The 13667-nt window shown below is 37.0% G+C and overlaps 1 protein-coding gene across 1 annotated transcript in view; it reads left to right on the top strand.

Moving 5' to 3' along the window:
• The window catches only part of LOC119793222, a 30968-nt gene that overhangs the window by 11592 nt on the left and 5709 nt on the right, over window positions 1-13667 (top strand). Inside the window, exons 9-14 of the mRNA XM_038300285.1 lie at window positions 1769-1828; window positions 3976-4044; window positions 4135-4197; window positions 4272-4349; window positions 12301-12360; window positions 12462-12515. Coding sequence (XP_038156213.1) covers window positions 1769-1828; window positions 3976-4044; window positions 4135-4197; window positions 4272-4349; window positions 12301-12360; window positions 12462-12515 — 384 coding nt within the window. The remainder of the gene's footprint in view (window positions 1-1768; window positions 1829-3975; window positions 4045-4134; window positions 4198-4271; window positions 4350-12300; window positions 12361-12461; window positions 12516-13667) is intronic.

Genomic DNA, 13667 nt, shown 5'->3' with positions numbered 1-13667 from the left:
GCTACAAACTTCATGCCATGCCTGTTGCTTATTTAAGGTCAATGAAAGTTCTTCATCCTTTCACCACTTGTGTGCAGTACCTGCTGTAAAGATTTCTTTCTATGTTGGAAACATATTTTGGACAAGCATTTCTTTATTTTTAATCATTTTTTTCTATTTTCTATTTTAGAATGCCAAAATTTGTATACAAATCTCTGATTATGTCTTGTTTAACATTACATCAGATGTTATTAAGCAGCAATTACTCAGTACGTGAGAAGCAAGTACCGGTAGTAGAATTCCACACCCTAAACCTCTCTTGGTCAAATGTTAGGCTTGATGCAATGCTCTGGAGGTACACAATATATCTAATTGCAATAAGTTAAAAACTGCCTGGATGCAATATTTGCTAAGGTGTGACATGCCTTAATATTCTAAATGCCACAAGTGGAAAGAGATGTTACAGCCATGGAAGGATGGGAAGGAATATGTTTTATGGCAAAGGCTGGAGCATTAGGTTTTGATCATGACTGAATTCACTGAGTTTTAGACATTAGATTATCTGACAGAGGTGCTTTTTACCCCTGCATTCAACACTTTGCACCACTCACTAGTGATTTAGCTGCTTGTTAATGGATGTCCAGTCCATGAAGCTCTCTACCAAATGTTCTTGAGCTACTTTGAAGGCCTCTGATGGACCCAGTTCAGCATGACATGTTTGATGCTTTATGACAGAGAGCCAATTAGGCATGATTGGTGTAACATGAGAGTAAAGGATTAAGTTGATTAAGTTGTGACAGAAAAAAATGAATGATGAATTCTTTAGAATATTATGTGACCTTGGATAAAATTGCTTCAAAATCCCAAGCATTATCTATCTAAGCTATTTTTTTCCATTACAGTTGAAGGCAAAAAACAAACTGAAACTGAAACACCATCTATGTTCATATTGACTTTTCTCCACTCAGAACACCTAGGTTGTTTTTGTTAGCACAGTAAAAGTAAGTGAAGTCTCGTATTAAAACTTTTTTTATATTAATGATGATGCAGTGACTGTCCACAGGATTATTTCCTTTAAGGTGCTGCTTAAGCAGCTGGTTTAAATGAGTTGAGTTTTCTCTCAGCCTCCACATGTTAGCCTTTTCATGTAAAAGAATCCTCTACAGCATTTTGTTACATTCCTGTTATACATAGCTGCACAATATGGATTTTTTTACCCTTTTATTGCTATATGCATTCATAAATATCACATAATTTACCGAAGCATTCACTCCACCTGAATTACAAACAATGATGTACTTTATTGGGGTTCAACAGGATTCATGTTAAGTAAGGATCTAGGAAAAGTGGTGTGTACATTAACTTTCAGTCTCCTTTAATTTCAATGAAAGCAAATAAAGTACTTACAGGGGTCACTTCATTTTGAATCTAGCAGTTCTGTAAAGATCTGAGTTTTGTCGTTGATTATTAATGAAGAGAATGGAATCAGGAAGACTAAGAAACCCACTGGGCAGGGCAGAGACAGTTGTTGTATTACAGTAGGTTTGAAAAAGCTTTTCTTATGCAGAAAGGGGTAGTGGTAAGTCAATGTAAAGATGGGTAGACCTGAATTTCTACAAGATCTAAGCAGCTGACTGACACATTGTGCCACATTAGGTTGAAATCTGTCAGTCGTTTCGAGCTAATAAAAGTTCTCCAAACAGATGATTCTTTCTTGACAAATGACTTCCTTGAAGATGGTAATACATGTGATTAGTTTGTCTTTGACTAACTGGTGCTTGTGTTGCAGAACCCTGGTTCGTTCAAAGGAGTCATGCAGAAAGTCAACCCCTTCAGATCTTCTGCACAGGTACTAACTCGAGTTTTCTGTTTACCGTACATCCTTGAAAGGTAATTGTTAATACCATTCCCAATCTTACATTTTTTACTTTCATCAGTTATTTTATTTTTTTATTTATTCAGTTTTCCTTTTTCTTTTTTCGACGACTCAAGAGGTTAGTCAAAACTCAACATTAGTAGAAATGCTCCTCAAGACATAGTGTCAGCATCCCAGTTTCATTTACTTAAAAGAAAATAAAAACACTTTAATAAGCTTGTGACTCAAAGTCAGCATAAATTAAGAGAATAAAAGATAATTATTATTCATATTATCATAATAAAATAAATGTTAATAATAATAATAATAATAATAATAATAATAATTATTATTATTATTATTATTACTAAAGAAAGATAAAATGATTTTAAAAAGTTGCTCTAAAAACTTGAACACTAATATTTAGATGGCATAATAATAGACGACTCTGAACAAATATGTTCTTAATCCTAATTTAAAGCAGGGATGGGGAACCTTTTTCACCTCGAGGGCTAATTCAATTTTTATAAAGTACTTCAAGGGCCTTACAATTTTAGTGTCATACATTCTAGCATTCATATAACAGAGGAATGACTGAAAGGATGGGGGAGCATAGTTTCTATGCATGTCAGACTTACCTAAAGCGATGGCCTGAACTGTTAATCTTTGGTGAGGCGTCTGATGTCAGCAGGTAGTGATGATGATACAACTCAAAGCTGGTTTTCCAAGTTTGGGTCAGTCATCCTTCAGTGGAGAATGGTCTTGGCAAAAGTCAGTTTTAAAAAAAGCAGTTTTCAGCAGTATGTTGTCCCAAACAGAGCTGCATATTTCAGGGCATGTGTCCTCATCACCATCATACAGCTTGCAAAAGTCATGTAGAGGGAGGTTGTTGTATTTAGCTTTGATCTCCCTGTTGCTTTGCAGCTCAATTGGAGGTTTTGCTTGCAGCTCAATTGGAGACATCAGCTGGTTGCACATTGGGTGGTATAGCAAACATAAACAGTTCTTTTTGTACATTTTTCACATCACAAAACCTCTCATCAAATGCCTTAATGAGTTCTGCACACTCTCCAGGCCATTCTGTTGTGACATCAGGCTGTTGTTTTTGCAGAGTGGGAAAGTGCACAGTGTTTCCCCTTTCCAGTTGTGTTTACCAAAGCCTTATCTTCAAATTATTTCACACTTGAAAGATGTGATGAGCTGTTGGGACCTTGCAGCTTGGTGTTTAGCTCTGACAGGTGCATCGTAATCTCCACCATGAATTCAAGGCATCTTCACAGACTCTCTTGATGTACGATGCAAAGACATAATATTAAGACATTTGGATCTAGACTCAAGAGGATTATTCCTTTGTGACTAATGGAGTCATCCCTTTTTGTTCACTTACCATTGTGGGTGCTCCATCATTAGCGATGGCGCTTAACTTCTCAAACCTTCAAACTGATTTAAAACAGGGGAAGTGTTGAAATAGGCCTGTAGTTCTGCAGTTTTAGCTTATCCAAGTTCTACTTTTGTAACAGCAGTTTGATAATTGCTGTTTTAAGGCCATGATAGGAAATGGACCTGTTTATATTTTGAGTTACATCAAATGTATTACAGACATAGCTTTCTTAAGAAAAGCTGTGGGTAAAACATTGAGGTACTACCTCAATGTCTCAGTCTCAGAAGAAAGAATATTTTGCTTATTTGAGTTGTTTGTTCTATCTTTACAGATGTAATGAACATGAAGTCCAAACTCTTATGATCTGCATCCAGCGTTTTAACACCCCTTTTATTCCAGGAGCACTTCGGCATAGACTTTTTCTTTTTTTCTTTTTTGTTCCCAGAAACGACTTAAACTTTAATTGGGGTAATTGAATAAATGGTGTCTGAGATTTTTAAATAAAAGTTATCTACTAGCTAAACAAAAGAGTTAGAGGGAACTCTCAACTTCCACCTCAACTCACTGAAATGCAATTAAAAAGTAGTTTTAACTCTTAAGGTGTGGACTTAGTTTATGTGCATGAATACCTTGACAGGTGTAAGAGCTAAGATCAGAAATCATTACTGTAATTGGTTATTTTTCTTTTTTAAGGCATTTCTAGGAAACAGCCTAATCTTTTATATTATTATAATTACCTTCTATCTTTTTGTTGGAGCAGCCAAAACATGAAGCTCCAGTTGATTCTTCAAACATACAAGAGCCTGATGGAGACCTTCAAGAGAAACAGGTAAGCACCAAACTCCTCTGTCTTTTCAAGGTTATCTCTGTGTCTGCTGCAGAGTTTCTGATGCCTCCTTTTTTTAATTATTTTCCCCAGAATCCAGGGATGATGACGAGCATGATTCAAAAAGTCAACCCATTCAGATCTTTTCAGCCAAAGGTACTTTTTTGAGTAGTTAGGTAATCTTTGCTTATGTTTTGTTTCCTTTTCTCTGACTCCCATCTCCTCTCCAGGACCCTCCATCTTTAAACAGTGACCTGTCGTCCAGCAGTGGAAGCCTGACGGACAACAATAATGTTCCAGAGAAGCAGGTTTGTCTAAAGAACCAAGAATTATTATTTTTTAAATATTTTTTTCTGATCTGGGATCTAGGAAAATATGTTACTTTGGTAAATATACTTCTTAGAAAAATAACAGTCCAACCCTCTATCTAAATAGGCAACAGTCTAAACAGGTTCATGTTTGAAACACAAAATATGTTACACAAAAACATAAATATTCAAATTTCCCAACACAAAGCAAAATGGCTTATCTAGGTACTTGCACCACATTTTTAGCTGGCTCTCATCAGCATCATCTCCCAGATGAATTACATGAGAGAGAACTACAGCTGCTCGGCTTAGTCAGTGTAATATTTTTTAGTACCATAAGATGGCGTTATAGCATCTTAATTCAATCTTTCTTAACCTCTTTGAAAAGGGATGTAAATGAATGTATCTAGAGTTGCAAATTAATAAAATATTCTATGTCTATATTTAATGTTACAAATTTCTAATTCATATTTGGCTTTAAATTACCATGTGATTATGTATTTATTATTTGCAAATTATTGTTCATGAAAGAGCTAAAATTCAGTTTGTTGCATTATAAAATTTTTGCAGAAGACTGTTAAAAAAAGAGATGACCTTTTTTGGCCAGCAATTAGTTTGACCCACAAAAGGTATTAATTCTAGAAGCCGGTTGTTCAGAGTCTTATCTGGAGTATATTAATGCATAGTGGAGCATAAGGAAAAGGTGTAATGTAAGCACAAACCGTGATATCTGCAGCCATGGCAGTAATGTGAATCGGAGTCCACTCAAGAGTTGTTTGGTAAAGTTGTGTCATCTGTACTGACAGCAGCCAGAACAGATGTATCCAAAATATACAACCTCTTCCCTTGAACTAGGGAAGAGGTCAGAAGGCTCTCTGCTGGACCAAATTTGAAAAAAAGAATTAAGCTTTTCTCCAAGAGTTGGATGCACTTTTCTAATGGAAGTAAATATTGTATTTTTTGGGCAAGAAATGTATCAAGACACCGGAGGGGTAGAGTTTAGGCATAGGCTGGTAAAGTTTTACTGTAATAAATCTCATAGGATTATGATTACAGCTCTATTTCTAAAATGTCTGAATTAAAAAGGGAAAGAGAGGGAAATAAATTAAATGATTAATGTTGTTGGGCACCAGCCAGAACTGCTCCTAACCTTTAAATCCTCCTGGAATTGTTAAATGTTTTATTTTTAGTTCCAGTGCCCAGTCCATCAAATGGACATGTCAGAATCCACAGGAGTGTGTGTGCAACATCCATTTATGCAGAAGCTTTCAAAAACGTGACTTAAGAGTTTATGAAAGAAATGACCAGCCGCCATCCTTACAACACTAATCCCTGGGGAAATGTGTCCCTCTGTATTCATAGCACAACTGGGAAAATGGATCCCTTTCTTTCCTACGCATTCTAGATAGAATGAAGTACACAAATCTCGACCAGCCAAAGTTTTTATTTTAAGCATAACTTCATGCACTATTTTATGTGGGATCTCTTTCATGTCATGAAATTAAATGACTGAGGATGACATCTGATTGTTCCTCTGTCCAACAAAGTAAATCCTCACTGCTGAGGATATAGATCATGTAGGGATACCTTCCTGCTGCTCTGTTTCCTTCCCGCCAGCTCTGAGTCGGTTAAATAAAATGATAAAATTGTTTTATACAGCATAAGTACCTGAAGCATCAGGAACTGGATATGTTTAAATCTGTTTAGAGGATTCTAAATCGAGAGGAACCAGAATTCTTTGAATTCCATCGATGCCCAACCCTTATTGTGGAACTATGGCATGATCTTAGAACTACTTGATCCCTGTAACTCTAGACTATTTCAGTAGGGCTGAAACAATTGTTCGGTTTAATCATGATTAATCGATTATTGAAATAACTGTCAACATATATTAATCGAGACTCCAAAACATGCCTTAAGATGACAGAGCAACCCGCTTAGTGCAGTAATTATATAAAAATCGTAAAGAAATATATAAAAATTTTGCATTTAAGATAATAAATTAGTTTTGTCTGTCAATATGCTTCTTTAAGGAACCTTTGGCTATCCAATTATTAATAAAAAAGAAAAAATGGATAGATTAATTGATTTGTGAAACAATCATTAGTTGCAGCCAGGCTCGGACTGGTAATCTGTGATACCGCGCATGTGCCCGGTGGGTCGGCGTGCGAGGGCGGGCCCTCCTTGATTCATACCCGCCCCAAAACACTTACTATCCAGTCGAAGCATCTACCTGTGATAGTAAATAACTTAAGGAGCTCAAGAAGTATTACAATGTGAACTACCAAAGCGATGCATGCAGTATATATAGCCCTTCCTTGTCATGCACATCCTTGGGACAGTTGGCATACTGTATGGTGTAATTATCTATTTCTTCAAACTTTAGACTCCTATTTTTTCAAACTGTAAAACAAACAAAATTATAATAAAACTAAAATGCTTTCTTTAAACCAAACTACAATGTTCGTCTTATATTTGGCAGAATGTGTATGACGTCATCTGCACGCAGCAGCTACCATTCCTTCATTCTGTCCGCTGAACTGCTGCTAGTTTTACTTACATGCCTGGAAGATGTCTAGTGCTTCTACCACAGATGATCTCGCTCTTGAAACGCAATTGAACGATTCAGATTAGCTAGCGGTATGAATAGAAGGGGTAGAGCGTAGCCCCCTGTGACCCGGGCTGCCTGTCACAACTGCAGTCCGGCACACGGATGACGTCATACACGCACCACTTTGTTTTTAAAAGATATAAATGTAAAATATATAACCACGGATGTCTGGGGGCCACTGATTCGCCTTTATGTTATGAATGCTGGCGTACCATAAAGAATAAATTATGAACAGTTTAGTTTGTGCCTTCAACTCGTTGCCCATAGGAAGACGTTACTTGGATATAACCTAACGGAATATCTTCAGAACGGCTCCAAATGACACAAAACTAATATGGATGAGTAGAACATGATGTAATAACGTAAAGTTAAGGGACCAATGTAAAAAAAAAAACAGTGTTCCCTTTAACTGTGCTCCTATATTTATGTTTTAGGCACCTAAATAAATTTTTACAGGCACAAAGAAGCAAACGAAATTACAAGTTTATATGACAATGATTGTGCAGAATGTGTGGCTACAGCTACAAAAGGGTTTGATCCTTTGACCTTTTACTGTAAACTGATGAAATGCAAAGTGAAGTGGATAAGTTCGAAGAGCACAATCAATAAGATGCCTACCTCAATGATACAGTATTTGCTTCACTAATGCTAAAGTTAGCTACTGTCTTAAAGAAAATAATTGATCTTCCTCCATTTTTATTATTGTTTTACTTTATCTCTACATATAAATATCAGCTCAGTCTGTCACAGAGCTGCAAGGTTAAACAGTGTTGTTGGAGTGGGATGTTTAGGAAAGGAGCTACACTCCTTTAGCCTCAATGATTTTTCAACATCTTTCTGTTTGCTCAGACTGTCTTCAACTTTTTTGATTAGACCTTCAGAGTTCTTTGCTTTTCTAGGTCAGAACAGTACTGAATGTTTGAGCTGTGAGCACTGTTCTGGTTGTTTTTACAAATTGCCGGCTGAATGATTACCCCCAAACTATTATTGATCTTAAGTTAAATAGTTGAATGACTTTATTTGTTTTTCCTGTAACACAAATTCAGCAATATAGCAGCCTTTGCGTCTCATGGGGCAGCCGATGCAGTGAACACATATTATCACCCCCTCTGAAAGGGCTAAAGACAGTGGAAAAGTGTGGGATGCTGTCTTCCTCTTTCTTTATACAACCTGAACCTATAGAGCGAGCACCTATAGGGGAAGATTTTTTCTTTTTAAACATATACCGAACTGCATGACCTAAAAGTTCTGCAGTTTCCAAACGATATAGGCACATACCTTAAAACTGGTAATATTGGCACATACCTTAAAACTGGTAACGTAGTAGAGGAACACAGAAACCAAGGTTTTTGAGGTCAAAAGTCAAGATTCCACAGTTTGAGATGGTTTACACAGCCATGCCCCCTGCTACGTTTCAGTTGTGTTTTTAATCAAGTCAGAAATCATGGCATCTGTACAAGGAAATTTTAGAGCATTTCATGCTTCTTTCTCTTGATATGCTTTTATGGAGATGCCGATTTTATCTCTCATCAGGACTGGCACCTTTCTACAGTGCCAAAAAAAATGCCGTATTGTCACTGTGCTTGACTGGCCAGAAGAACGTGTCTAACCAAAGCCCCGTAGATAATCTATGAAAGATTTTAACAAGCTGCTTTAGAAAAATAAAATCTAGCAATGCAGGTGAGTTGCTTAAAGCAAGCGGGTTCTCTGAACAGAAACGCTGACTCATTTAGGGATGAAACAATTAGTCGGATTAATCGTGATTAATCGATAACTGAAATAATTGTCAACTAATTTAGTAATCGATTGATCTTTAACTGGAGTATAGATACTCTTAAACATGCCTTTAGCTGAAATACTTAAAGCAGTAACTAAACCAAGATTGTAACCAAAGTCTATAAACATTTTGCAACTAAAATGAATGAATTAAAAAATGAATGAAAAATGCACGCCCTGAAGAAGGAGGGCGTCACTCCAGTGGCAGGAAGTTGGAGGGGATTCTGCTGGGAGTCACAGGGAAGTGGGCTGCCTGGGGACCTACATGCAAACCAGAAGCAATGCCACAAAATACGTAGAGGGAAATTGCATTGTTTTTTTTTGTTTTTTACCCATTGTGTATAACATTAGGTCATCATAAGAATAACATCTTTTATATTTGTTCTGCATAACAAAGCATAACAGAGCCTAATGGAAGTGTGTGAGTTGTGGGAGGATTGGGCTTGTTGTCTGTCAGTGCCATGTCAGACATTTTATTGACCACTTGTAGAGTATGAAGGGTTAAAAGAGAGAACAGAGAGTTCATCAGGGTCCAGAATGGAGGAAGAGTCCAGACTTAAGGTAGGATCAGCATTAGTCTGACTCGCTGAAAAATTCTGGCTAGCTCTTTCATGAACTTGTTAGAGAGATTTCACACCAAACTAGTAATATAGAGGCTGGGATTTCTCAGCCAACATCTGGTAAACAAATAGCAACAAATAGGTTGAGAAGTCCTTTCTCAACCTATGTGCAAAAAGATTGACCTTAGATTTCAATCAATCCAGGAAGTTATTCTTCTTTGTGTAAAGCAGCCTATATGAGTCTCTGTAGAATTCGCGAAATCTCCCCAAGTTTGATTAGTCTACTTTGTGGTTCGGACATATTTCTCACCATTTATTCAAGCACTCTGAAATAAATAAATGGCATTTATGTATATTCGACAAATTTTAATTTAGAAATGGCATCAAAATATTTAATATCATTTAAAAGTGAGGATAATTTAATGAAATATTTAACTGTACTTTTTCTTTAATAGTGCATTTAAATGGTACATTTATTTATTTAAAGGCACATTTACTTGGCCGCTGTTGGTCTTGGAATGTATTTAATTCATGATTTATCAATGTATTTACTTTTGTTCCCTTTAAGCCCACATATTAAAGATGCTTTTTTGTTTGCTCGTCCTTAAAGTTGAAAAGCAAAACTTGCAAATAGGTTATTGATAAGGGAAAAGGCATTTCAGTGACCTGTCAAGTTCAGTTTTCATTCCTTTGAGTTTTTTCATTCAGCAGTATCGGCCGATACCGATACCATAATAATGTAAAATAATTGCCATCATGGCTTTGTCAACCTGCTGCCTACCTTTGTGAAGCAGGAAAAAATCTAAAACAAAGTGAATCAAGTAGAACTTTTCATTGCCTACCAGGAGTGGGTGACAATAGTTGAATAAACTTATGGCTCTCAAAATGGTATCGGTGCCCTATTTGTTGGTACTCGCCGATACCGATACCACCATTTTAGGGCAGTATCGGGGGCCCCGTCCGATACTGGTATCGGTATCGGTGCAACACTAATTATAAGTGATTATGATAGAAGACAAACAGGCTCTAACCAGAGTAGAAAAAGAAGTGGGAGGCCGCGTTGCACAACTGAGCAAGAAGATAAGTACATTAGAGTCTTTAGTTTGAGAAACAGATGCCTCACAGCTCCCCAACTGGCATCTTCATTAAATAGTACCCACAGTAGCTTGTTTGTGCTGTCCTCTGAAGGGAGTAGTACACACCGTTGTAGGAAATCTTCAATTTCTTAGCAATTTCTCACATGGAATAGCCTTCATTTCTAAGAACAACAATAGACTGTTGAGTTTCAGATGAAAGTTCTCTTTTTCTGGCCATTTTAGCGTTTAATTGACCCCACAAATGTGATGCTCTAGAAACTCAATCTGCTCAAAGGAAGGTCAGTTATGTAGCTTCTGTAACAAGCTAAACTGTCTTCAGATGTGTGAACATGATTGCAAAAGGGTTTTCAAATTATCAATTAGCCTTCTGAGCCAATTAGCAAACACATTGTACCATTAGAACACTGGAGTGATAGTTGCTGGAAATGGGCCTCTATACACCTATGTAGATATTGCACCAAAAACCAGACATTTGCAGCTAGAATAGTTATTTACCACATTAGCAATGTATAGAGTGTATTTCTTTAAAGTTAAGACTAGTTTAAAGTTATCTTCATTGAAAAGCACAGTGCTTTTCCTTCAAAAATTAGGACATTTCAATGTGACCCCAAACTTGTGAACTGTGGTTTATATCATTGTTTTTTTTATTTTTTCTGCCTTTCTCTCTGCATTGGTTGAGAACCCTGGGTGGTGGTAACAGTAGGTTGGCATTCTGAAGACGAAAAGAATACATACTGTTGATATAGTGTTCTGAGACTGTATTTGGAGTTTGCTTTAGCTTTAAGCCATAATCCAAATACAAGCAAGCAAACGAACTATAATAAACACACTTGAAATAAAATAACCTGTCAATGTGTGTAATGGATCAATACAAGTTGAATTTATTTGATTTCAGCAATATATCTGTGAAGATTGTCAGTCATTCATGCCATGGTCAAGCTTAAAAAGTTTAGTTTAAGTAACTGAACAAGAAGGTTTCTAGGTTTGCTTCTCATCAAAGAGGCTGTAGGTGAATGTTTAGGTGCATGAGCCTCCTTTAGCCCTAAGGTGTAGTTTAAAAGCCGAGTCATGTCCTGAGGAATTAACCCTCCTAAGGACTGAACCCCCGTTTAGGTGTCTTAGCCGTTCACCTGCACCTGAAGGCTATAGTACACTCATTTGAGGACAGCAGTGTCAATATTCTGCCCAATAAAGACAGATGGTTTAGGATAGGGGCCATCTTTGTTAACCTTTAAAAACATCTCTGAACAGAGGGGGGGATATTAGACATAACCTGTCACTTTTAAAGGACTTTTAGCCACAATACCCAGAAGATTCACTTCTCACTTGCCCTCACCTGACTTGCACTGCAAAGAGGAATGTCACAGAAATCCACTCTGATGGAGTTAATGACCCAACAGAACCCCCACCCCCTCAATGACCGTTAACATCCCTCAGGTGACTCCCGTCGCCAATCAAGTAGGAGGTATCAGAGCCACCCTTTTAACCCCCATAATTCTTTTTACACTTAGGGTATATAAATCCCAGTGCTCCCCACCACTAGTTAGAACTGAAGCAGCTTCTTGGATGACAGGCGAAACGTCTTCTAGAAAACTTTACTTACAGTTGCCTAAACTGCCTCAACTAAACTTTTCTAGCTTGCTTTCAGTGATATTTTACATTTTTATTTTAATACAATGGTAATTTGCAACCCCGGTGGCTAATAACGAAGCTTTATTGGGGACATTTTTATAAAAAGTTTTGCTCCAGTTTTAACAAGTGTGACGTTGTTCTTAACATAACCACTAGGTGGTGCCAAACTCAGATTTTTAAAGGTGAACCATTCACCTTGTCTTCTTCCTTTTTTGTTTAAACAAAACCAATATTAAACCTTTTATTTCCCCCAACATCTTTTTGTTTTTTTCTAGAACCCTGGCATGTTTAAAGGGATGATGCAAAAGGTCAACCCCTTCAAGTCACACACGCAGGTATGATATGGAGAACGTTAGATTCCAAGTGCCTGTTCTCTTAAGCTGTAAGGGGCAGATATTTTGACCTTCTATTTTTCAACAAATCATTGTTGATACAGGTGACCGATGACGCTTGTGAGACTGACTCATCTGCTCCTTCTAACATGACTGAGGTAAATATAGCCATGAATGACCTCAGAGGCCTTTTGTTTACACATCATGTAGACATCTCTAAAGTTTTTATGCCATTTTTTAAGTTATTCTGTCTCCATCTGTAGGTAAACATAAAATTTAGAAGATGGTGAAAATTTTCATTTTTGGTCACTCATTTCAGGAAATGAAACATGCTTTTGTTCTATTTTTTTTGTACCTAGGTAAAAAAAACTAATTGAGATTAGAATTTCTTTCAAGAGTGAACTGGCCAAAAGGGCAGCAAGAAAAAAAGTAACAACAGTAAAGACAGAATCATACAACAATACACAACAATACAAACTTGAAAATAAATAAATAAATAAATAAAGATTTGCAAATATTAGAAGCGGTCACATGAATCACTGACCATATGCTGTATGGTTTCATTGGAAATAAACCACAAAAAATATTTCAAGCTTTATTTCTGGGAATTTTGATTATAGAAACTAAATTATCCCTGTCTCTTTGAACTCAGTAGCCGGTGATCAACCTGTTTTACTGCTTAGTTGTAAAGAAGTCCAGGGCGATTTCAGTGCAGCCTCCGGCGCATCTGCATTGTTGGCTCAAGTGTCTCTAATCTTCCTCTTGACAATAGTATTTAGATTCTCTATGGAGAAGCCGATTTGATTTACCAGCAGGACTTGGCACCTGTCCACACCGTATTAGACTGGCCAGGAAACTGCCCTGAAAACCATAAGGCTTTTGTTAACAGAAGGAAGCAAGGACTCCTCAAAAATTTTCCTGGCAGATGACAGCATTCATTCTGAACTTCCAAAATCAACATGGGCCATCACCACCAGATAAAATCTTGCTCTAATTGTGGGAACTTGACACTGGACTCGAAGCAACAGGGAACTCTGGAAACTCTATTTCCAAATAAAAATTTAGATTTTAATTTAACTCAAAAGGATGACTTTGATCCACTTGGTAACAATCCTTGGACAAGATCAGAAGCTTATAGCCTATGTGTAGGATTCCTACATATAAAAAGGAATCCTACCAAAAGGCACGGACTGCAGCCTCAGTACCTTGCTACTCTAATTTATTTTACGTAACTCATCACAAGGCCGCAACATTTTCTCCTTTAATTCCCCTTTCTATGATTATTCTTGTAAATGGCACTATGTGAAAAA

The sequence above is a fragment of the Cyprinodon tularosa genome, unplaced genomic scaffold (genome assembly GCF_016077235.1).
Source record: "Cyprinodon tularosa strain WSP-4 unplaced genomic scaffold, ASM1607723v1 ctg445, whole genome shotgun sequence".
NCBI classification, from domain to species: Eukaryota; Metazoa; Chordata; class Actinopteri; order Cyprinodontiformes; family Cyprinodontidae; genus Cyprinodon; species Cyprinodon tularosa.
The sequence above is the reverse complement of the archived record's forward strand: the minus strand, read 5'-3'. Positions and strand labels throughout refer to the sequence as shown.